The sequence below is a fragment of the Grampus griseus genome (assembly GCF_964374135.1).
Source record: "Grampus griseus genome assembly, chromosome: 2".
Lineage (NCBI taxonomy): Eukaryota > Metazoa > Chordata > Mammalia > Artiodactyla > Delphinidae > Grampus > Grampus griseus.
Window position 1 is genome coordinate 126,327,183 of NC_139018.1, and position 25,503 is coordinate 126,352,685.

General features: G+C 43.3%; 1 protein-coding gene across 1 annotated transcript in view; it reads left to right on the forward strand.

The window, feature by feature from the left end:
- Positions 1 to 25,503, forward strand: part of ADAMTS17 (ADAM metallopeptidase with thrombospondin type 1 motif 17) — a gene marked incomplete at both ends in the record, with an annotated part of 351,029 nt that overhangs the window by 72,167 nt on the left and 253,359 nt on the right. The window contains 3 exons of the mRNA XM_082649123.1: positions 15,273 to 15,356; positions 16,064 to 16,221; positions 23,669 to 23,712. Coding sequence (XP_082505249.1) covers positions 15,273 to 15,356; positions 16,064 to 16,221; positions 23,669 to 23,712 — 286 coding nt within the window. The remainder of the gene's footprint in view (positions 1 to 15,272; positions 15,357 to 16,063; positions 16,222 to 23,668; positions 23,713 to 25,503) is intronic.

Genomic DNA, 25,503 nt, shown 5'->3' on the forward strand with positions numbered 1-25,503 from the left:
GCTGTGCTGCGGGGGGTGAGAGATGGCTAAAGGCAGCCCAAGAGCAGGGAGGCTAGAGACATCGCCAAGGTCACACAGGAAATCACTGGTGGGGCTGTGACCATCAGGCCAAGCCTGTCTATAACTGGCCACAGGGAAATATATGGTCATGAACCCCACCCTGGGCTAATGGGGGTGGCGAGCCTCATGGCAGTCCTGGCCCCTGTGAAGACAAGGCTCTGGTACTTTGACCTCTGTCAGGGTGACTTGCCAGTGCTTGCTTTCGGGACACGTATCAATTTGCAGGAAATTCCATCTGTCTGGTCCACACGCCCTCAGACAGGCCGTGCTCTAAAGCTGAGGCTGCTTTGGTGGTGCGTGGAGATTAGAGTCTTTAAGGTGAGTTGCTGTTTGGACCCGCAGACCTCCCTATAGGATGGGCTCTTCTGAAAAGCAAATGGAGATGTGGACCCCCTGTGGGACTGATCCAGGACTTATCTGTTTTCAAGACATGGGCACAACATGAGGCACTTGGTCACCCTCCCTTTCAAAGTCATCAACTCTGGGAGTTCCATTAACTTCTTTCCTTCCTCCCTCCCTCCTTCTTTTCTCCCTCCCTCCCTCCCTCCCTCCCTTCCTTCCTTCCTTCCTCTCGCTTCTTTCCTTCCTTCCTTTCTCTTTCTTTCTTCAGATTTTTAAAACTTGTGGTTAAAAAATACATACCATAAAATTTTCTCTCTCACCCACCTTTAAGTCTTCAGTTCTATGACATTTAGGTACATTCACATTGTTGTACAGCCATCATCACCATTCATCCCCAGAATTCTTTTTGTTTTGCAAAACTGAAACTCTGTACACATTAAACACTAACAGCCCATTCTCCCCTCGCCCATCCCCTGACAACCAACCTTCTACTTTCTGTCTCTATGAATTTGACAACTCTAGGGACTTTATATAAGTGGAGGTACACAGTATTTGTTCTTTTGTGACTAGTTTATTTCACTCAGCATGATGTCCTCCAGGTTGGTCCATGTTTTAGCAGGTGTCAGAATCTCCTTCCTTTTGGCTGCATAATATTCCACTGTGTGGACAGACTACATTTTGTTTGTCTCTTCATCCATGGATGAACATTCGGGTTGCCTCCTCCTAAGGCTCTGTGCACAATGCTGCTGTGACCATGGTGTACAGTCTATCTCAGTCCCTGCTTTCACTTCTTTTGGGTATGGACCCAGAAGTGGAATTGCTTCTGTTAACTTTTAATGGTTCTTGTCCCTGATTTGAGAAATATTTCTGAGTTCCACATTTGCACAAGCCCAGGTCTCCCCAGTGGCTGATTAATGCTGTAGTTGCCCAGAGGAAGCCCAGGAGTGGGCTGCTGGGGCCTGGCTTGGCACCAGACTCTTTCACCTGTAGGTAATTTTATCTCATTTATATTTTTTGTCCAGGGCACAAGTCCAAAGAATAAACATTCATTACAACAACTAAAGTAATAATAAGGCAAAGCTCCTAGTTTGGCGTTTGCTTTCCTAATTTTATCATCTGGACAAGGGCAGCTATTTTATCACAGGCTGGGAGAGGGGTTGTACGTGGGAACATTGTTCTCCCCACGAGCCATGGGCTGTAAGGACTGAACTACAGGGGCTGAGTGGTGGTGATGCTTGGCTTTAATTTGACCCTCTTCAGTCCTCTTCAGCTGCTGGTACTATGATGTTGGAGGCTCCAGATCCCGCTGCTGAGGGCAAATCTGGGGCCAATCACATTAATTTTGGATTTACATGTTTCTTAATGAGGCCTGCCTAATAAGAGCAGTGGCACTTTGGTGAAGGGCATGTGGCATTTGTACACTGACACTTAGCCCTTCAGTCATCTGCCCTTGGAGTTTCTTGGCCAGTCTGATGAGGCCAGAAAGCAAATGAAAGCAGAGTGTCTGATCCACTCACAGACTCTCGCTACTGGCAACCTGTTTCTGTTGCTCTAGCTGTGGGTCGCTCTTCAGCATATATAAAAACAAGTTACATTCAGACAGTGCATCTTACTTTAAACAAGGCCGCCCTCCACCATCATCACCGTCCTTCAATTTCTTAAACTCTAGTGTAGAAAATCCAAAGAATTCTATCCTGCCTGTGGCTGTTTCAGAAAAGGGATTTCTGTTAGTAAGATCATCTTTAAGCCAGGCAGATGGGAAAGGATTGTGGCTGGGCCAAGGAGCCCTATCATTAGACAGGGCCCCCGGGTGCAGCCAGCAGGAAGGTGAGGCCAGCCAACCCCTCTTTTTCCTGTCGGACAGTGTTTTCTGTGGCTGTGTAGGACTGAAACAGCTCTGTCTCCTTAGCTCCTCTGGATTTGGAAGGAAATCTGCTGGAGTGGTTGCCACCTTTATTCCAACCGGTTTCTCTCCAGCATCATCTGGTGCCAGTGTCCAGGCGCCCACCCCTCCCTGCCCTCCCACTTGGGTCTCTGTGGGCAGGGGACCGGCTCAACTCTTATGTGCCACTCTGACCCCAGGAGCTAAACACAGACAAGTCCCTGTCCCCAAGGCAGGCCAGGGGGCTTGCGGGACCTATGTGTGTTGTAGCACATCCACAGCTGGGAGAATTTGGTGTCAAGTGCTCACAGTTTTCATAGCATCTTATAGTTGTGGTATATTAGATCTATGTCAATCAGTAGCCCAATGGCCCATGTTTGAGAGGAAGGAAGGAAGTGTGTTTGTGATGCACTGACCAGTCCAAATGGAAGCTTCCTGATTTCATGTCACTTCCTCCTCATACCTGGTGGATTTCATCATTCTCATTTTACAGAAAGGAAAGAGAGGCTTGTGGGGAGTACAGGGTGCAGACCCAGTGAGTACTTAGCAGGGTGAGGACTCAGGCCTGGGCTGAGGGACCCCTGTACCACCTTGTCAAGGTGATGAGCATATCTCAAATCTGCCTTTTCTCTCCATCTCCACCCTGGACTGACTGCCATTATTTTTTACCTCGACAACTGCAGGAGTTTTCTTGCTGGGCTCCTCACTTCCATTTTCTCCCCCCTTGAATCCTTGATGTAGAATGGCCAGCAAGATATTCTTCCAACAGGATTAGGACCTTGTCACTAGGCAGTTCTGAGACTCTCTGTGGCTTTCATCATTGTGGATATGGAAATCCTTCCCCTTCTGCACTCCCAGACCGTGTGGCTGGGGTCCGCCTGCTTCTCCTGGGCTTCATTCGTTTCTCCACGTTAGCACAGACTCCTGCCATGTGGGCCACTATTTCTCAGGGGCCCCAGCTCCTCTCTGACTTGTGGTAACTCTTTGTCAGGAATGTTCTTCACCCCGCTTCATACATGGCTAGCTCCTCTGTCTTTTAGGTCTCTGTGTAAATGTCCCCTTAGAGGGGCCCTCCTTGCTGACTCCTCTGAGAAGGCCACCTGTTTTCTTTATCATAGCAGTCTGGTTTTTACTTGGTGGTTCTTATCTTGATTTATAATTCCACATTTATTTCCTTTTTAAAAATCATCTTGCTGCGGAGTTTTTGTATGCTATTGAATTTAAGCTGGTATAAAATCAGAGTGCTATAACGTTAGGATGTTAAATGTAATGCTCATAGTAACCATAGAAAATAGCTATAAAATATACATAAAAGGAAATGAGAAGGGAATTAAAAAGTTTCACCATAAAAAATTCAGCATGCAAAATAATCAGTAATGTAGGAAATGAGGGACCCCAAAAAAAAAGCTATAAAACATATAGAAAACAAATAGCAAAATGCACAGGTAAGTCCCTCCTTGTCAGTAATTATCTTAAATGTATGGATTAAACTCTCCAGTCAAAAGACAGATTGGCAGAATGAATATAAAAAAATGCTCCAATGTGTACAAGAGGCTCACTTTATATCAAAAAACACAAATACATTGAAAGTAAAAGAATGGAAAAAGATATTCCATGCAGATAGTAACCATAAGAGATCATGAGTGGTTATACTAATATGATACAAGATAGACTTTAGTAAAAAAAAAATGTTACAAGAGACAAAGAAGGATACTGTATATTAATAAAAGTTTCAATACAGGAAGAAGATATAACAGTTACAAGTATTTATGTACCTAATAACAAATCATTAAAATATATGAAGCAAAAATTTGTAGAATTGTAGTGAGAAATATGCAGTTTTCTATAATAATAATTAGAGACTTCACCCCCGCCCCCACCCCCCACTCTCAGTAGTGGATAGGAAAACTAGACAGAAGATAAGTAAGGATATAGAGGACTTGAGCAACACAATAAGCCAACTAGATCTAACAAGATATACAGAACACTCTACCCAGTAGCATCAGGATATTACTTTTTTTTTCAAATGCACATGGGGCATGCTCCAGGATATACTGTATATTAGCTCACAGATTAAGTTTCATCAGATTTAAAAGATATCATACAAAGTATCTTCTCCAACCACAGTGGGATTAAGTTAGAAATCAGTAACAGAAGGAAAACTGGAGAATTCACAAATATGTGGAAATTAAACAACACACTCTTAGACAACCAGTGGGTCAAGGGAGAAATTACAGGGGAAATGAGAAAATGCATAAAGCTGAATTAAAATGAAAACACAACATACCGAAACTTATGGAACACAGTGAAAGCAGTGCTCAGAAGGAAATGTATAGCTGTAAAATGCTTACATTAAAAGAAGGATCTCAAATCAATAACCTAACTTCACACCTTAAAGAGCTAGAAGAGCAAACTAAACTCAAAGCTAGCAGAAGGAAGGAAATAATAAAGATTAGAGCAGAAATAAATAAAATAAAGAATAGAAAAACAATAGAGAAATCAACAAAACCAAGAATTGAGTTTTCAAAAAAATTAACAAAATTGATAAACCTTTAGCTAGACTGATTATAAAAAAAACTTGAATTACTAAAATCAGAAATGAAAGTGGGGATATGACTACCAATTCTATAGAAGCAAAAAGGATTATAAAAGAATACTGTATGAATTCGGCAATTGGGATTGACATGTATACACTGATGTGTATAAAATTGATGACTAATAAGGACCTGCTGTATAAAAAAATAAATAAAATTCAAAAATTCAAAAAAAAATACTATGAACCATTGTATGCCCACAGATCGGATAACCTAGATGAACTGGACAAATACCTATAGAAACACAGAGCTTACCAAGACTTAATCACAAAGATCTAGAAAATCTGAATAGACCTATAACTAGTAAGGAGATTGAATCAGTAATCAGAAACCTCCTGACAAAGGAAAGCCCTGAACCTGACAGCTTAACTGGTGAATTATACCGTACATTTAAAGGAGAACTAATTAATCAGTCCTCCTCAAACTCTTCCAAAAAACTGAAGAGGAGAAAATGCTTTCTAACTCTTTTCTATGAAGCTAGCATTGCCCTCATACCAAAGCCGGATAAAGACACTACAAGAAAAGAAAACTGTAGTTCCTTATGAATAAGAAAACAATTTCCCTTTTGAACATTATTACAAAAATTCTCAACAAAATACTAGCAAACCAGAATCATATTGTGCACCATGACAAACTGGGATTTACTTCTAGAATGCAAGGATGGTTCAACATACAAAAATCAAGCAGTGTAATATACCACATTAACAGAAGGAAGCAAAAAATCACATAATTGTCTCAAGTGATGTTGAAAAAGCATTGGATAAAATTCATCTGTCTTTCATGATAAAAAACACTCAACAAACTAGGAATAGAAGGAAGCTACCTCAACATTATAAAAGGCATATATGAAAAACCCATAGTGAATGTAATACTCAATGGTGACAGATTGAAAACTTCTCCTCTAAGATCAGGAACAAGACAAGGATGCTTACTTTCACTACTTCTATCCAACATAGTACTGGAAGTCCTAGCCAGAGCAATTAATCAAGAAAAAGGAAGGAAAGGAAAGAAGTAAAATTATCTGTGTTTACAGATAGCATGAGCCATGTAGAAAATCATGAAATCCTACACACAAAAATTAGAACTAATAAAATAATTCAGCAAATTAGCAGGGTGCAAAACCAGTGTACACAAATCAGTTGCATTTCTGTAACTAACAATGAACAATCTGAAAAGGAAATTAAGAAAACCATTCCATTTACAATAGTGTCAAAAAGAATAAAATACTTAGGAATTAAAGAGGTAAAAAACTTGTACACTAAAATCTACAAAACATTGATGGAAAAAGAGAAGACATAAATAAATGGAAAGACACTGATGTTCATGGATTAGTAGTCTTATAATAAAAATGTCAGTACTGCCCAAAGCAATGTACAGATTCATGCAGTCACTAGCAAAATGCTAACAACATTTTTCCTTGCAGAAATTGAGAAATTCATTCTAAAATTTGCATGGAATCTCGAGAGACCCTGAATAGCCAAAACAATCTTGGAAAAGAAAAAGTTGGAAGACTCATTTCCTGATTTCAAAATTTACTACAAAGGTATAGTAATCAAAACACTGTGATACTGGCATAAAGACAAACATATAGACCAGTGGAATCGAATAGAGAGCCCAGAAATATACTCTGACATATGTGGTCAAATGCTTTTCAACAAGACTACAAAGACCATTCAATGGGGAAGTGACAGTCTTTTGAACAAGTGGTGATGGGAAGACTGGATATGTACATGCAAAAAGGATGAAGTTGGACCCTTACCTAACATCATATACAAAAATTAATTGAAAATGGGTTACAGACCTGAATGTAAGAGCTAAAACTATAAAAATCCTAGAAGGAAACATAGGGGAAAACTTCCTGACATTGGATTTGGCAATAATTTCTTGGATATTATACCAAAGGCACAGGCAACAAAAGAAAAAAGTAGACAAATTGGTCTTCACCAAATTTTAAAACTTATGCATCAAAGGACACTATAAACAGAGTAAAAAGGCAACTCAAAAAATGGGAGAAAATCTTGCAAATTACATATCTGATAGTATCCAGAATATATAGAGAACACCAAAATTCGACAACAACAACAAAACTAAACAACCTGGTTTTAAAATGGGCAAAGGACTTGAATAGACATTTCTCCAAAGAAGATACACAAATGGCCAGTAATCATATGAAAAGATATTCAGTGTCACTAATCATTAGGGAAATGCAAATCAAAATGACAATGAGATATTATGTTACTCTCATTAAAATGCTGTTACTAAAAAAAATTGTAAAATAACAGGTGTTGACAAGGATATGGAGAAATGGGCACCCTTGTGTACTGTTCTTGGGACCATAAAATGGTGCAGCTCCTTTGGAAAACAGTATGATGGTTCTTAAAAAAATAGAATTTTAATATGATCCACTTCTGGGTATATACCCCAAAGAAGTGAAAGCAGGGTCATGAACAGAAACTTGTACACCCATGTTCATAGCAGCATTATTCACAATAGTCAAAAGGAGGAAGCAACTCAGTGTTCACTGAAGGATGAATGGGTAGACAGAAATGTGATATATACACTCAATTAACTATCATTCAGCCTTAAAAAAGGAAGGAAATTCTGACACATGCTACAAGGATGAACCTTGAGAACATTATGTTAAATGAAATAAGCCAGTCACAAAAGTATAAATATTGTACAAATACTGTATGATTACACTCAAATGAAGTGCCTGGAGTAGTCAAATTCATAGAGACAGAAAGTAGAATGGTGGTTGCCAGGGGCTAGAGCAGGATGGGGAATGGAGAATTAGCGTTTAATAGCTGCAGAATTTCAATTGAGGAAAATGAAAAAGTTCTGTAGATGGATAGTAGTGATTGTTCCACAACAATCTGAGTGTACTTAATGCCGCTAAACCATACACTTAAAAATGTAAATTTCATATTATGCATATTTAACAGAATTTTTAAAAACCCACCCTGCTTACTGTCTTTGCACCATCTGTAAGCTCATCAAGGTAGGACTGTGTGTACACCTTTGTCGTTATTTCCCCAGTGCCTTGTACATGTGCAGGTGATCAAGAAATTTTTGTGGCATCTGTGAACTCATAAATGAGTGACTAATGCCATTTTCTAACATCCTTTGCAAAGGATTTAGTGCTGAAGTTGTGTAAACACTGGCTTTCCTTTTTTAATTCCTCAATTAATTTACTTCTGAAAAGCCTTTTGTATTCTAAGCATGTCACACAGATGTGGTGTCCTAAACTCTGGTAGAAAGTGTTTCTACATAAATGCAATTACATATTTACACCTCCCACACAGCCCACTGTGCTATGGGTGGTCCCCTTCAACTCCTCTCACATCTTGTCCTTCAAGGAGGAGGTATCAAGATGGAGCTGATAAAACAAGTGTGGTGGGAAAGAACTGTTCTGAGAGCGTGCTTGGCTGCTACAAACGACTTCACCTCTGAGCGCTGTTAAATCAGTCTTTAGAGCAACAGAAGAAGTGGCTGCTGTGAGAGCAGAGTCACTTTGGTCATTTTTGAGGACTTGTAAAGCATGGAAGCCAGTACTAAAACAACCCTGGCATTGTTGCAGGAAGGGGGATCCCTTCTAGGGCCCAAGAGTGGGCTCTTGTCTAACACTTGGAAATGAATTGACCAGGGAGACATGTGTGCTAACAAAGCAAGAGACTTTATTGGGAAGGGGCACCCAGGTGGAGAGCAGGAGGGTAAGGGAACCCAGGAGGACTGCTCTGCCACATGGCTCGCAGTCTCGGGTTTTATGATGATGGAATTAGTTTTCGGGTGGTCTCTGGCCAATCATTCTGACTCAGGATCCTTCTTGGTGGTGTGTGCATCGCTCAGCCAAGATGGATTCCAGCGAGGAGGATTCTGGGAGGTTGGTAGGACATATGGACTGGAGTCTCCTTTTGACCTTTCCTGAATTCTTCAGGTTGGTGGTGGCTTATTAGTTCCATGTTCCTTACTAGGACTTTCTGTCGTAAAACAACTCATGTAGATGGTTACTGTGGTGCCTGGCCAGGGTCGGCAGTTTCGGTCAGTGGTTCCCCTACCAGCATCATGCAGAGTGGTCCCGTTTTAAAACAAGGAATAAAGGAGCTTTGTAAATCACGGAGCAGTGAGCTTGGTTTTTGTATCAGTCAGGGGTTTTGATTATAAGCAGAAGAAACTAGATCTGGGATAACTGAAGCAGAAGAGGAAACATGTTTTTGGAGCCGTATACGGAGGAGCCCAGAATCAAAAGGAAGGCTGGGTCACCAGCCTCAGAACTGGGGGGAGGGTAAGGGTCAGGAGACTCAAGGGAGAGGGGCCAGGCAGCAGGAGAGAGCAAGGCTGAGTTCTGGCCAGGAGTATGGGCTGCAGTCTTGCTGCCACTGTTGTGTCCTGGGACCATCTCTCCACTGCCAGTGCCCCTCCAGGGCTTCTGTGGCAGGCAGAGTGAGTTTCCACTTGCTTTGGTTTCTACAGTGGAAAGAGGGTTCCTTCCTTTCTCCAGAGCTCACCCAGTGGGGAACTTTCCCCAATGAAAACAACATCTTTAGCCAAAAGAGAAAAGGAAATTTTAAAAATCCCAGCAAAGTGTCCAGACACTACACAGACCAAAGCATAAAAGAGGTTCACTCACATGACATATGATTCTATGGTTCCACTTTGGGGTATATACACAAAATGAATTGAAAGCAGAGTCTCCAAGAGATATTTGTTCATGGCAGCATTATTCACAAATAATTCACAAAAGGAGGAAGTAACCCAAATGTCCATTGAAGGACAAACAAAAATATATATGTGTACATATATACACAATAGAATATTATTCAACTTTAAAAAGGAAAGAAACTGATGCATGCTATGACATAGATGAACCTTGAGGACATTATGTTAAGGAAATAAGCCAATCACAAAAAGACAGGTTCTGTATGAGTCCACTCATAAGAGGTGCCTAGAGTAGTCAAATTCATAGAGACAGAAAGTAGTGGTGGTTGCTGGGGGCTGAGGGGAGAGGGGAATGAGAAGTTGTTGTTTAATGGGTGCAGAGGTCCAGTTTGGGAACATAAAAAAGCTCTGAAGGTGGATGGTGGTGATGGTAGCACAATAATGAGAATGTATTTAACACTACTGAACTGTATACTTAAAAATGGTTAAGATGGTAAATTTTATGTTATATGTTTTTTACCACAATAAAAAAAATGAGATGCACTCACTAATTCCATTCAGTTATATTTATTGGGTACCTAATGTGCGCTGGGGACTTCCTAGGGACTGGGGATCGAGTAGGGACCACAACAGGTCCCATCCTCATGGAGCTCATGTGGTGGCACCAACAGGCAGTACTCAACACACAAATCAGGGATTTGTGTGCAAATTTTATAAACTCCTATGCAAAGATCCAGGTGATAGCAAGTGACTGGGGCAGTCAGGGACACCTCTGTGATGAGTGACCCTCCACTTAGAAGGGAAGGCATTACACTGACATAAGGAGCCAGCCAGTGGGAGTCAGTCTGGCATTTGGGAGGCACAGGGAGAGGTGATTCCTGGTGGGTGATGGGGAGGGTGGGGCACAGTGAGAGGTGCTCCGGCCTCCCCCTCAGGGGTCAGGGCATGGAGAGCCAGCTTCACTGCATGTGCGACGGGGAAGCTGTGCAGGGGTCAAGTAGAAGAGTGGTATACACTGATTTGTGTTTTAAAAGATCCCTCCACCTGGCTCAGAGGGGTATAGAGTCCCACTGGGCTATGTGTCCCAGCAATCCGCTCACCTGTGCAGGAATGTGTGGAGGGAGAAACTTCAGCCAGACCTGTGTCTCTGAGCTGTCAGCAAGCCGCAGTGGGTGCCCTGAGTGGGCTTTGGTTGATTTTCCAAATATGCTGTAGTGCCTTTTTATGTATGTGACTTTATTTTCCTTTGGTTGGGGGTGGTGGTGACACAGAAGCAGGAATATTTTAAAGAACAAATTGCAGATGGAAACAGGTGGTGCTGACACTAGAAGCCGTGGGTTTGGGCAGCCAAATTGGAAAATGGGGCCACTTGAAAGAGCTTTGGTTGTTTTTAGCTTCCTTAACAACCACAGAATGGAATGAAAACCTGAGCCGCTCCAGGCAAGTTCTGTTTGGAGGAAGAATGACATCAATTTGACTCAATTACCATGTGAAACAGACAACAAGCCTCTCTGGTGAGCAGAGAAACTAGCAGCAGTGCTAGAGCGCTCACTGGTTCCCACACCCCCGTGGCCATGATGGGAAGCTGCTGGGGGCCTTGTGGAATGCAGATGGCTGGGCCCACCCCCCTCCACCGGGTTCTGATTCATGGGGTCTGGGGTGGGCTCCAGAATGCGTTTCCAAAATGTGCTCAGGCCATGTTGGTGCTGCTGCTTCAGGGACCCCTCTCAGAGGGACTGCTAGAGAATATAGCCCCCTCCAGGGTGCGGGTCTGGATGGGTGCGGCCTGCGATGTGAGGGAGTCACCTCCACTTCCCATCTGTCCCTGGGGAGGCCCTAAGTCACCAGGTAGGTGGTGCTCATGTGAAAACCCCACCTGGCATTGCGAACAGCTCCTCCCCACGTGCCCCCATCACCTGTCCCTGTCTACCCCTCCCTGACCGTGTCCCCTGTTGCCCAGCCAGGGGAGCCCTGCAGTGTGCTGCTGGCAGTGGGTCCACCCACTTGGCCCCCAGGCTGCCAAGGAAATGTGACAAATGAAGCTGGGGCTCTGAACACTTGCCAAGATGCAGCCAGAGCTGGATGCAGGAGACAGACTTTCCAGACAATTGGTTGTGCTGTTCCCTGCCCATCCAGGTGTCTCCCTAAACATCATGGGGCCGCTGCCTCCAAGACTCTCCTGAGTGTGAATTTCCATGGCAGAGGAGAACAGGGAGACTTCCTTACATGTCTTTGAGGCCTGCTGCTTTGTGTTCTGTGGCTGTCGTCGGATTCTCGTCTGGCTCGGCACTGGGCCTTGAGGGAGATCCTGTGTGTCTGCCTGGCCCTGCGCTCTGCTGGGCTTTGTGGGAGCATTGTCTATTCAGGTGACAAGGTGCTTTAGCTGTGGTCGCTTCTGCCTGCTCTTCTGAACGTGGGCATCCCAGTTACACATCAAGGGGGGGTACCTTCCGGCAGGCTTACTAGAGAACGTTGTTCAGAGCATGAAGCTTCTTGTCTTAAATTAATTAATGAAAAAGTTTTAATTTGGTAAAATACACATAACAGGATTTACCATATAGTCATTTTTAAGTATACAGTTCAGTATCATTAATTATATTCACATTGTTGTGCAGTCAAACCTTAGAACTTTGTCATCTGGCAAGACGGAAACTCTACACTCATTAAACAACAGTTCCCCATCTCACCCTCCGTCCCAGCCTCTAGAGCATGAAGCTTTTCTCCCCCTCCAGCTCACATATTTTTTGTGTATTTGCTCCAAGAAAAGTACCTGAGCCTTTTGGGGTCACGGTACATGGGATGTGCAGAACTGTCCTCAGCCGGAGAGCGGGGGATTCTGATGAGGGAGTTTGTTTCTATAGCTTTGTCCTTCCTGAAACTTGCATCATTCCATTCAGGCTCTGTTCTTTATGCTGCTTTCAGGGGGCGTGTCAGAACATCACTGAGAATTGCTTTCCTGTGTTATTGCTTTAAACCCACAATATTCTTTAATGTCTTTGGCTGCCATTGCTGTTACAGGCATTGTTTAGATTGCACCTTGAAACCCTGTGTGACTTGAATTTTCTCCCTCATAATTTCAAGTTTTCATTCTTTCTAGTTTTCATGTTTTGAATTGAGGTTTTCCAATTTGGGCCCAATCCTAAGGCTGAATATTTCTGGAAAAATTTGATTTACAGCCGTTGGGTGGTTCTCAGAAAAAAGGAAAAAGTTATGTGCTTTTCCCTTCTTCACCCAGGTTTAAGGATAGGTAGTTAAGGTATGACTTCAGAATTGGCCTACAGATGGTCTAGTATAAAAAAAATGACTGCAATTTTGTCCTTGAGGAAAGAAAAAGTTTTGGGAGGGGGTAGTGAGAACAGAATAACTGAATATGTTGTATTTTTCCTTGTGGGAAAGAATATTAAATTACACAAAGATTCTGTTTTGCTTTAATAATAGTTTTCAAAGAGAAAAATCCAAGCACTGACACAGCTAATTCCTTTGTCACACAGATGCTCAAGCACTGTGCGTGCCTGGCTTCCGCCGCTTGTGTGCCCGACGCCGTGTCCAGCTTCACATGGCCTGAATTAACTGTGGCCACGCTGTTGGCTGTGGTCATTGCTTTATGTTGCTGCTGATGTACTGGAGAGAAAATTTTAATGCCCCTGCTAGAAAATTCTCCCTCTGGATTATGTCTGTCAGGAAAAAAAAGCATATTCAAAACCAAGTGAAATAAGTTAGACAGAGAAAAACAAACACTGTATGATTTCACTTATATGTGGAATCTAAAAAACCTGAACTCATAGATACAGAAAACATATTGGTGGTTCCCAGAGGTGGGGGGTAGGGGTATGGGTAGAGGTGGTCAAAAGGTGCAAGCTTTTATTTGTAAGATAAATAAGGTCTGGAGATGTAAGATACAGCATGGTGACTATAGTTAACAGTACTGTATGGTATATTTGAAAGTTGCTAAGAGAGTAGGTCTTAAAAGTTATTTCACAAGAAAAACAATTGTAATTATGTGAGGTGATGGATGTTAACAACTTATTGTGGTAATCATTTTGAGATATGTATATATTATATATACTATAATATATAGTATAATATATATAATCATGTTTTATACCTGAGCCTAATACAATGTTGTATATCAATTATATATCAATAACACTGAAGAAAGGGACATAATGAAACAAAATATTTTCCCAATTTAAAAAGAAAAGGGGGCTTCCCTGGTGGCGCAGTGGTGGAGAGTCTGCCTGCCGATGCAGGGGACATGGGTTCGTGCCCCAGTCTGGGAAGATCCCACATGCCGGGGAGCGGCTGGGCCCGTGAGCCATGGCCACTGAGCCTGTGCGTCCGGAGCCTGTGCTCCGCAACGGGAGAGGCCACAACAGTGAGAGGCCCACGTACCGCAAAAAAAAAAAAAAAAAAAAAAAAAAAAAGAAAAGAAAAGCGAATATTTAAAAGATTTTTATCTCTTCCCTCTATATCTTACACTACTACTCTCATCACCTACTCCATTGTACCTCCCTGAATCCTGCTCTCTCCTGAGAAGGAACTCAGGAGGATCGTAATGATCTGGGGGTCCTCAAATCCTATGGTTCTCTTCTGTCTACGTCACCTTTCATTCCTTTGCCTTACTTGAGTTTTCCTATCTCTCTTCTCCTTGAATCCTTTGATTTCTTGATGTTGAGATCCTTATAATTAAGTTCTACCAACAAGAGGTGCAAAACTGAGAGGGGCATATCCTTTTCTGTTACTATAACTTTATTTCACTGACAAACTTTGGTTAGAATGAGGAATTCAGGGAAAAAAGGAATATGGCCTTTTTGGCTGGACAATCTGGATATGGACTGTAGTCATAGTTGACTGGCAGCGGGTCTTGAGCTGGTGGCTTTATGTCACTGAGTCGAGGTTGGTGGAGACACCAACCTTGATGGGTTGTGATGAGGGTTAGAGAAGATACAAGTTGACACGTGGCAGATGGCCACAGGCATGGACCTCCCCCATCCTTTCATAAAGATCCCCTTCACCTTCCCGCAGGAAACACCAGAATCAGCAGACATCCATTTCTGTTTTTCAAAATCACCTGTCCTATACATTTTTTTCAACCAACTGATTTCCAGTTTATCTTTGCATGTATATGTTTTTATGCACACGTGTGTGTGATTCCAGAGTTTTCTGTTTTACTTGTTTCTCTTGAGGAATTTATATTTATGGGAGTTTTTTGGACTCAGAAGGCCTTTTAAATAAAATCTGGGCTATATATCTCACATAAATGTATTTTTTTGTTCCAATAAGACTTTATTATGAACATTGAAATTGGAATTTCATATAATTACTCTTCTTTAGATTTTTTTTGTACTGCAAGAACACAGTTTAAAAATTTTTTTTAATTAATATAGTTTTTAATGAATAGAATTTATATTTCATTTTATAAATAAATACATTTATATTTTATTCATTTATATTTTGTGTTTTAGATTTATAGGAAAATTGAACAGGTAGTACAGAGAGTTCCCATACACAATTTCCCCTATTATTGACATTTTACATTAGTGTGGTATGTTTGTTATAACTAATGGACCAATATTGTTACATTGTTATTAACTCAAGTCCATAGTTTGTGCAGATGTCCTTAGTTTTCACCTACTATCTTTTCTTTGTTCCAGGATCCCATCCAGGATACCGCTGTTGTTGTTGTTTTTATTTTTGTATTTATATCTCTATCTATTTCTTTTTTTCTCTCTTGACAGGTATTCAATATGTTTCAGCACCAGAGCCTTGGAATTAAAGTTAACATTCAAGTTACCAAGCTTGTCCTGCTACGACAGCGTCCTGTAAGTCCCCATCGGCACAGTAATGGAAAATGTAACTGGTCTCCAGGCTTCCTAGTTGCTGGTGAGCGCTGAGGAGGAGTCCAAGTGTTGTATTTTATCCTCCTTCCCTGGCTTTGCAGATGGCAACACTGTGCCCTGGGCCAGGGACCAGGGATGCCTGGTGCGAGGAGGACAGGTGCTGTTACTGGAGGCTTGGTGTGCGGTTAATCTGCTGAGAATCTCAGGGGAACCCTGAGCAGTGGGCCTGTGTGCCTCCCTCCTTCACTCCCGCATGTTTCATGGGTGCAAAGTTGATGGTGAGGTCTTTGGAATCATGGCTATTCTTCTGGAGCTATACCTGAGCTTCAGGCCAAATTTGGGTGCCCTGTAGCATCATTTTCTGGTCTTTTGATTGAGTGCGTTTCCTTATGAAAGTGTTACCTGCAGAGTTAAGCAGTGAACGTGAGAACGTTGGGTGTGCTGTTCAGTTTGCCAAAAAGAAGAAAGCTTTTCTTTAATGACATAGTCTTCATTCGAACTTATAGATAAGGCCCCTGATGGCCTCTCTCTGGGTCTCTGCATCTTCCTACCAGCATTGTGGGCAGGTGACATTGAATGATGCCCCGGCGAGCAACTGTCTCCACCTTAACATCCACACTGTGGTCTGAGCATGAACTCTGGCTTCCCTGGGCATTTGCTTCTGTAACTGCCCCCCTGATTTCTTTTAGGCCAAATTGTCCATTGGGCATCATGGTGAGCGGTCCCTGGAGAGCTTCTGTCACTGGCAGAATGAGGAGTATGGAGGCGCACGGTACCTCGGCAACAATCAGGTTCCAGGAGGCAAGGACGATACGCCCCCCGTGGATGCTGCTGTATTCGTGACCAGGTAAAACTAGACTCTGCCCGGAGCTGCAAAGGAGAAAGGGAGGGCATTTTCCATTGGAGAGGACAGATGGCAATTTGCTAGGAATTCAGGCTTGGAAATCATGAATTTCCTTTGGGTCACATGTCCGAACCTTGGATTCCTCTTCAGTAAGATGGGGATAAATGATAGTCCTACCTCCAAGGTGTGAGGATTAAATGAGCACAGGAAGCACTTCTCACAGTGCCTGGCCCAAAGTAAGGACACAAGTGTTAGCTATTATTATTGCTATTCTTATCATTAATATAAAACTACGGAAATCCTAGTTACCCAAGACTCTTAAAACTTCCAAGAAAACTCATCTACTATCTCTTCCCAGCACCAAATATAATGCTTACTGGAAAGAGCTCATCTGTGTTTGAGGCTGCTTCCAAAGTGGGAGAAGTGAATACCCTGATTTTCCTGTGGAGAGAAGTCCATGCAAGCGTGTGGGTGCTGTGCACAGCCCATCCATGGGCACTCTTGGGACAACAGCAGTGGGCAGAGATGCCTGTGGAATTCACGTAGAGGCTCCATTTGAAGCAAGAAGCTGAGTTTCTTTATAGGCTACAGAGCTGGACTTACTCTTCCTGACTGAGAGGGAAGCCAAGGAGCCCGGCAGTGGACAATAGAAACCAAAGGCAGCTTTCTATGCAGATAGCAGCAATGTTATTTTAGTTTTCTAGGGCTGCAGTAACAAATTACCACAAAATGGGTGGCTTAAACAACAGAAATTTATTTTCTCACAGTTTTGGAGGCCAGGAGTCTGAAATCAAGGTGCGGGCAGGGCCGTGTCTCTCTGAAGGCTCAGGAGGGGAGGATCCTTCCGCCTTCTTCCTAACTTCCGGTGGTTGCTGCAATCCTGGGCATCCCTTGTCTTGTAGATGCATCACTCCAGTCTCCTCCTTCGTCACATGGTGTTCTCCCTGTGCCCACATTTCCTTCTTCGTGTAAGGACACCAGTCGTTGGATTGGGGCCCAGCTTAATCCAGTGTGACCTCATCTTAACTTGATTACATCTGCAGTGACCCTCTTTCCAAATAAGATTACATTCACAGGGACTGGGTGTGGGGTTAGGACTTGAAAGTATCTTTTGGGGGACACAGTTCAACCCATGATAGGTATAGATGTGGCTATTTCATTTTTTCCCTATGTCTCAAATCTCTGTTAGAAAAATGGATTTTCCTTGGTTGTTTTACTTCAAAGATGTAAATAAAATGTGTTATGTGTTCACACCAAAATCCCCTTTTAGAAAATATGTGGAAATGTTTTGTGATAATTTAATCCATTAGGTTAAAATACAAAATTTTATTTTTTTGAATGAATATATCAACTTTGAATTTTAAGATTTTTTTTTTTAATTTATAGAAACTACTTCCAAAATTACATGCTTTCTTTTTCTCCGAGTTCAGAGAAAGGGAACAGTTTACCATGTCTTTAGCTTAAAGATAGCCTGCCCTTCTAAGAAGAGTTAAATCTGGTTTAAGACTTTGGTTTTGAGTCCAGAAGGGCTCTTATTTTGCATCTCTTGGGCCATAAACAACAAGCCCCTGGCCTGATGACATCCTGAAGGTAGCTGGGGATGATCTGTGACCCCAGCTTCAGGCACCCTGTACCAGGCAATGTAGCACCCTAGGGTTCTCCTCTTAAAAAAACCCAGAACATGCACACTGCCACCATCAGACACCAACTAGATGCCTCATCACTCTTGTAGATGATTCATCAATTGCCAACCCTAAAGGGTTAAAATGTGATCTGTAGCTCACTGATCCATTATGAGAACACTTGCTGCTTCTACAGGATGTGATTAAATGTATAATGGAACATTTGAGAAGTCTATTCAATAATTCTGATTGCCAACATTGGCTGGTGGTCTACCAGGAACCAAGGACAAGGCGTGAGCATGACCTTGTACTTGCCTTAGATCTGGGTTTGCCCACCCTGGTGAGTGCTGGGAAGCCCTAGGTACCACCTCTCCCAGCAGCTCTGGCTCCCACACTCACTGGCCAGAGGCTGCCATGGCTCAAGGCACTTTGAAATAGCTTTTGGAGCCTATGGGGCTTTCCATAAAGCACTGAGGATTACAGTATTGGTCTTATGGCTACCACCCTTTGAGAGTGGATTTGATTTGTGGGGCAGGCAGAAGTCCTTGGAAACCATATCTATATGTGACTATAAATTAATGTGATTGATTTTCCAAATGATAATTAAATGAGGACTAAAGACCTTTCCTAGAGAGGAGCTCTAAATAACATCATCTTTGGAATATGCAGCTAAACGTCCAAGGTTATTACTTTGAAAGTGGTTTGTGTAAATACTATATCAAATGTATAAATCCTGGTGTTTTGTTAAAAATAATAACCTATGGGAATTTTCCCTGTATTGCTTCTTTGCTTTCCTGCTGTTTCCTTTCTTGTCTGGGTAGAGAAAACACTTGCAAGTGATCTTGGTTTGGGAACGACTAACTTTTTTCCAGAGGCAGTAGATGTTACCAAAATTAGTGTAGACAAAACTTCTGGGTTAGCCTTTTTACAAAACGCCATCAGAGAGACTGAAGGCACCCTCAGCCTGAGAATGCTGTCCATTAGGCTTTATATTTTCCTTTCTCTTTTTCCTGTCTCCTAACAGCTTATTTACCATACTGGAAATATTTTTGCATAAAAATGTTCTTTACATCTCACACCCATTAGGATGCCTGAGTTTTTAAAAAAACTCAAACAACAGAAAATAACAAGTGTTGGTGAGGATGTGGAAACATTGGAACCCTTGTACCCTGTTGGTAGGAATGTAAAATGGTACAGCCACTGTGGAAAACAGTATGCAATTCCTCCAAAAATTAAAAATAGAACTACCATATGATCCAGCAACTCCACTTCTGGGTACATATCCAAAAGGATTTTGAAGAAATTCATACACCTATATTCATAGTAGCATTAGTAATAATAGATAAAATGTGGAAGCAACCCAAGTGTCCATCAGTGGATAAATGAGTAAACGAAATGTGGTGTTTCCATACAAATGGAATATTATTCAGCCTTAAGAAGGAAGGAAATTCTAACACTAGTTACAACGTGGATGAACCTGGAGGACATTTTGCTGAGTGAAATAAACCAGTCATAAAAGGACAAATCCTTTGTGATCCCACTTATATGACATACCTAGAAAGTTAAATTCATTGAGACAGAAATGGTAGTGGCCAGGAGCTGTGGGGAGGAGGGAATAGGGAGCTGTTTAATGGATATAGAATTTCACTTTTGCAAGATGAAAAGAGTTCTGGAGATTAGTTGCACAGCAATGTGAATATACTCAACACTACAGAACTGTGAACTTAATAATGGTTAAGATGGTAAATTTTACGTGTATTTTACCACAATAAAAAACTTTTAAAATGTTCTTTTCTAACTAAGCACATTGAAGGGGGTGGTCCTGATTGCAAGCGGGTGTTTCTGAGTGGGGAGGCTGGGGAGGCAGATGCCTTGTGGCCCGGGAAAGCCAGGTTTCTTCAGATGCAGGCAGAGCCAATGCGAAGGCCTCCATCCCGCTCTGTCACCTGCGGCCAGCCCAGGACCCTGTGTTGTCTCTCTCCATTTCGAGCCATCTTGATCCCTCTCACTTCTGTGGGGAGCTGCTGGACTGAACTGATTGGTGCCGTCTGTCCTCTGGGTCCTCACAGACGTTAAACTCAAGACCTCCCATGAGGATGGGGTGGCAGTGATGGAGTCGGGGCTGGAAGCCAATTTGGCTGAGAAGCATCGTTTAATAATTAGAGGCTGAGAGCTGCAGTTCCTTAGGTTGGGATAATAATGGACTGATGTTTTCACAGGGAAATTGGGTGTGAGGCAGTTGCTGCTCTGGAGAAGCAGTCCTTTCCTCCCAGAGTAATCCAAGCTGAGGGTCTAATTGGAGGCCGCACAGGCCAACGGTGTTTAGGGGCCGGCGTCCTCAGGTCTTGGGACTGGCTGATGTGAGGGTTTCTTCTCTTTTTGTTTTCCTTCCGGGCTGTGGCTGAGCCCGAGAGTGTATCCTCCTGGACGCCCACCAACCATACAGATGGCCAGTTGCCAAGATGTGAGCATGACATCGCGTCCAACAGAAGCTGCTGAGCAGGGAGCGGCGGGAGCTGCATATCCAGCAGCTGCAGCCGTGTGTAGGGCCAGCAAAGACCTCTTAGTAGACTGAGTTTGGGGGCCATATGGGACCCGCACAGACTGGACTTCAGGGGACTTCAACACCTGGCACAGCCTTGCCTTTGGCTCCACATGTCCTCCAGAAAGCCAGGAATTTTACCCCGCAAACCCAGGTCTATTCTCCTGGGAGACACCTGGAGCAACATGCATGGCCAGCCCAGAGTGCGACCACCAGGATGTCCAGCTGTCCCTCCACCTTCCCTTCCCATGTAATTCCACCCAGTCCCAGGGACGGTCCTCCCTCAACCTTTGGCCTTGCTCATGTGACAGCTTGGTGGGTACCTGTGGTGTTACGTTTTTCTGGGTTTCCAAACACAGGGGAGAGACAAGGCCACTGATGAGCTGACAGGGCACATTGAAAGTGATCTGGAAATGTATGCCGGTCGTTTAGTAAAGGAGCCAGTATTCATTAAACCCCAACTGTATGCCAGGCAATAGGTTATCCACAGGACTAGCTATGTAACTTGTGGTTCCCAGTGCAGAATGAAAACTCGGGACCCCATGTTAAAAAATTCTTAAGAATTTCAAGATGTTGAGAGCAGAGCGGTAAAGCAGGTTGGGGGATGGGAGGCTTCTGAGTGAGGGGCCTGCGTGATGGCACAGCTCACACATCCACGGAGCCCGCTCTGGCCTGTAGATCTGCGCAGCCTTCCTTCTGTTGAGGAACAAACAGCAGAATGTGAATGTGAACAGACTGAGAGGCTGGAGAGCTGCATTGGTACCTTTTTTTTTGATTCCCCAGTTGACCCCTGCAGCCCCAACATGTGGGTTTGGCATGAGTTTGCAGTGGGAGCCAGGGTACCTGGAGATGAAGGTGACCCTGCAGGCAGAAGGCTTGCTTTTCTTTTTCTGAGAAAGGACCTTGAACAGGCAGGGGAGAGAAGATTCAAATTTTGGCGACCCTTTCAAGCCAGGCCTCTAATTGAGCTTGACTCACATATGGTGAGCCCACCATATGTCCTCCCACTTCCTTAGGAGAAACAGTGGGTGACGCTGCAGCGTCCATCACTTGAGACCACACATTTCCTTCCAGGGAAGCCGGGGGATGAGAGAACACACAATGCCCTGTTAGCCTCTTCCTCCAAGCGGGCCAGAGAGACAGCTAGAAGGAGCTGGGGCCAGTCCCCTCAGCAGCCCTGTTCAGTCTGTTTAGTTCTCTTCTGTGGGACTGATGGCCACACACCCTTTCTCCCTTTGCCCAGGTGAGGCAATGCGATGATGCTTTCAACACTTTTAGTTGCTCAATCTGGGAAACCCTGGAGCAAGATCTCAGGCCAGTCTGGTCTGTGTGTGTGTGTGTGTGTGTGTGTGTGTGTGTGTGTGACACGCCCAAAACATTCCAATGGGAAGGGTGTCAGATCAAGAATGTTGAGTTGGGGTTAGTTAGATACCAGACCAGTGAACATATTTATGTCCCTAATTTTATTTGTTTGTTTTCTTCTCTGCCTGTGTGTCTTCCTTGCCACCCTCTACTGCCTGTTAATTAGTCTTCTGAAAGGTCGTCCTTGACAGAAAAATCAAGGCATGAATCTTCCATTTTCCTATGGCTATTCCATCTCCATTTCTATGGAGGCTCCCTTGATCTTGGAGGGGGTTATGAAAAGCCTGAGGGTCTTGAAGCCTTCCTTTTTCCTTTGTTAAAATTATTTTAAAATCGATTACCAAAATATATACGTTCATTATGAAAAAATTAGAGACGCAGTCAGCAAAACCCATGTGGGCTGCTTAGTTGATTGGCCCAGCTCCTTCTAGCTGTCTCTCTGGCCAGCTTCAGGGCCACCTCTTCAAAGCTGTCACACCCATGCCAGCTGCCCTTTCCTCTGGGCTCACAGGATGTCCAGGGTGCCTGGCAAGACTTCTTGGCCTGAGGCAGTGGCCTGGACCAGGAAATTCTGTACATCAGAACCCCAAGTGGAATCTTTTAAACCTACAGATCTGGCCTCTGCGGGTCTAGTGGGTGGGTAGAGTCTTTGACAACTTTCAGGCCAGCCTGAAGCAGAGCCAGGGCTGGGAACAAGCAGGTTTTGCTCCACTCACATGGACATTCACATAGTGCTGAGAGGCGTTAGACATGGGTTACATTATGGAGGCAAATAGGATAGAATGTGCCGTGGTTTGGAGTGGAGGTAAAAGGAAAGCTGATGATATTACATTACCTTCTTGTCATTGTCCCCAGTGTGAATGGCAGATCAGATCCTTCCGTGAGAATAGATTTTTGACAGAGAGTAGGAGAGGAATTGAGGACACTGAATGCCGAGGTGGGGATGGAGTGTCAGAAAGGGGAAGGTATTATCTCATGAGGGAAGGCGATGTGTGACCCATCCAGGACCTGCCACTTTCACTGACAACTTTGCTTAGTGCCAGCCTGACCCATTTTTCTTCCCAGAGAATTTTTTAAAAGTGAAATGAGAAGAGGTGCCTTCAGAACACACCTTTTCAACCTGAAGCTGCACTGGAGTGTGTTTAGAGAGATGCAGATGAGTGGGTGCTTTCTACCAGTCCCCACGGTATGCCATGAGAAGATGAACTGCTGTTCTCACCCAGTCCTGGGCAAGATACCTCCCCAGCCAGCGCTCTGGTCAGCTCCCAACTAGGGAACTTATGGGCAGAATAGTGGGAATGCTCTGGTTTTGGAAAAGAATGGCCCAGATTCCTCATTTCATACCTCACAGGCCAGAGGAAGGCCATTGTACTTGCAGAACCGAGGCTGGAACAGATTTCGAGCATCTTTGCTGTTTCATTTGTCCACAGCCACACACCTGGGAGATCCTAGGGAGCTTTAAAGAATATAAGTTTTAGAAAAGACTTTTTTGTTGTGTTCTCATGTAAGTGATACATGGTCATTCCAGCATCTAAAACCAGTTGCTGCCCAAGTAGAGTAACTTAGGAAGTCACTATAGTTTGATGATATTGACTAATAATGATCTCTGATACATGACTTGGTAAACATCTTCTGAAACTTTCAGCGTTGGAAGGAGTCCTTCCAGCAACGGAGTGTTATTTATGGAATATTTCAGCTGTGAAAGGAGGATCTTACATGGGGTAACTGGGCCTACCAGTTGGAAATGTGGTTAATCTTGGCAAACGCTGCTAGTTATTTTTCATTATAACAGGTGGCAACTAAAGTGATAACTTTGTTATGGGCAAGATGAGTAATCAAGATTAATTAGACTAATTGACAATGTTTTCTTCTCCCATTCTTGGAGGTACTACACATCTGACTTTCTTTTTTTAAAATTTTTTAGGACAGATTTCTGCGTACACAAAGATGAACCTTGTGACACCGTTGGTAAGTTTAGAGTTAAAATAGTAACTCTATACCCTGTGATAATGTGGACACTTGATAACACAGTCTGAAGGAGCCATCCTCAAACAAACTCTGCCTTTTCTGTTACCTCTTTTTGGTAAATTTGGTTTCTGATTTTATTTTACTTTTCTTCTTTCCTAAAAAGTTTTGTAGTTGCTTATGGCAGAAGGCATCTAGACAAAGGGTTAGTAAGGAAGATATGAAAAGTTCAACCAAAGGAAGGAACCCTCAGGCTGTCCCGAAGTGACTGTAGTTGGGTTGCATTTGTCTCTGAGCCTCTTGATCACCAGTGCAGGAGGGGGACCTCGCTGAATTACACGATTGTCATGAGACATAAGCTTCACCAAGTGTCATAAGAGGTGAAGTGTGACTGCAGGGTTGTGGGACTAGTGTTCTTCCACAGCCTTGGCATCAGGCTCATCGCTTTCTGGTCAAACGGAAGTGATGCTGACACGTAGTGCTGGCAAACACAGTTTCCCTCTCCCCCTGCCCTTCTACCTACACCTCCTCCCCCACCTTCCCCTTCACTTGCCATTTCCTTTCTCTCCTATCTTCAGTTATATCTGGCTTGCTCTTGAGCTCTAATAGGTTTCAAATTGGAACCAGTCTTTGAGTGTAGGAATAGAGCACTTGGTTAACAGAAACCAATTTTGTCTGCTATAGCACAAACCTCTATTCACTAAGAGGTTGATATATTGCACCACCAAAAGCAAGGTTTGGAATTGAATGTGCTTAGAATTGTAGGAAAATTGAAGGAAAACAGTATAGGATTGAATATATATTATTGTGGAATTCAAACGTTAAAAACCTGTGCTTCCCGTGGAGTACTGGCAGCGGGTAATCCCAGGCCTTCTCTCTGGCTCTGCCAGGTACAAGCTGGGTGACGTTCAGTAAATCTCCATAATCCATCAAATGGTCACTGTGGACTAGGTGACTTACAAGGTCTTTCCAAATCTAGTAGAATGATAGCTAGCATTTATGTCCCATTTTAGAGTTTCAAAATGATTTTTTATACTATACTTTGGCAATCCTCTAGACAAATCTGAGAACTAGGTGTTAAAAACCAAGTAACCAATCTGTGCTTCGTTATTTGGGGGCTGTCTCCATAACAGAATTACTAGGCAAATGCAATGTGAAGTAAGCTTTGATAGAGGGTTAGCTGATGCCTGAGTCTAGTTGGGGCTGTAGAGGACTGGTATATGTCCATATCTGTCCACTGCCATGGCTGCCAAGGCTGGTGCTATCCAGAGGACTGGCTACTTCTTCCCAGTGTTCACAGCTCAGCTCTGACGCCTCCACACTTCACCCAGGAGGGGCTTCTGCTCCCTGCCCCTCCTCTCCCTATGCTTGCCCCTGCGGAGACATGAATCCGTCGTACTGCCCTTGTCTGCACATCTTCCTTGGAAGACTGTGCTACACAGAGCAGAGTCCGGCTTTAACCCATGTGTCATATCCTTCAGCGCCTGGCACAGGGCTGGAGAGGCTGAGTCGCCACTGTTGATCCAATGAAGGGATAAACGAATGAATGCAGATGAAGGAACTGCAGTATTTTTGAGTAGTGTGCATCTAATGACCTGGTTTTCTTTCATGTGATTTAGAGCCAGCTTTAATTTTCTTTTGAATATGTAACTTTCATATCTGTGCAGACAGCTAGCTCTCTCAAGGATCCTTCCCTCCTCTAAACCACATCACCACACTACTTGTATTCGTCTGCTAGTGTGGCTATAACAAATACCACAGACTGGGAGGCTTAAACAACAGAAATTTATTGTC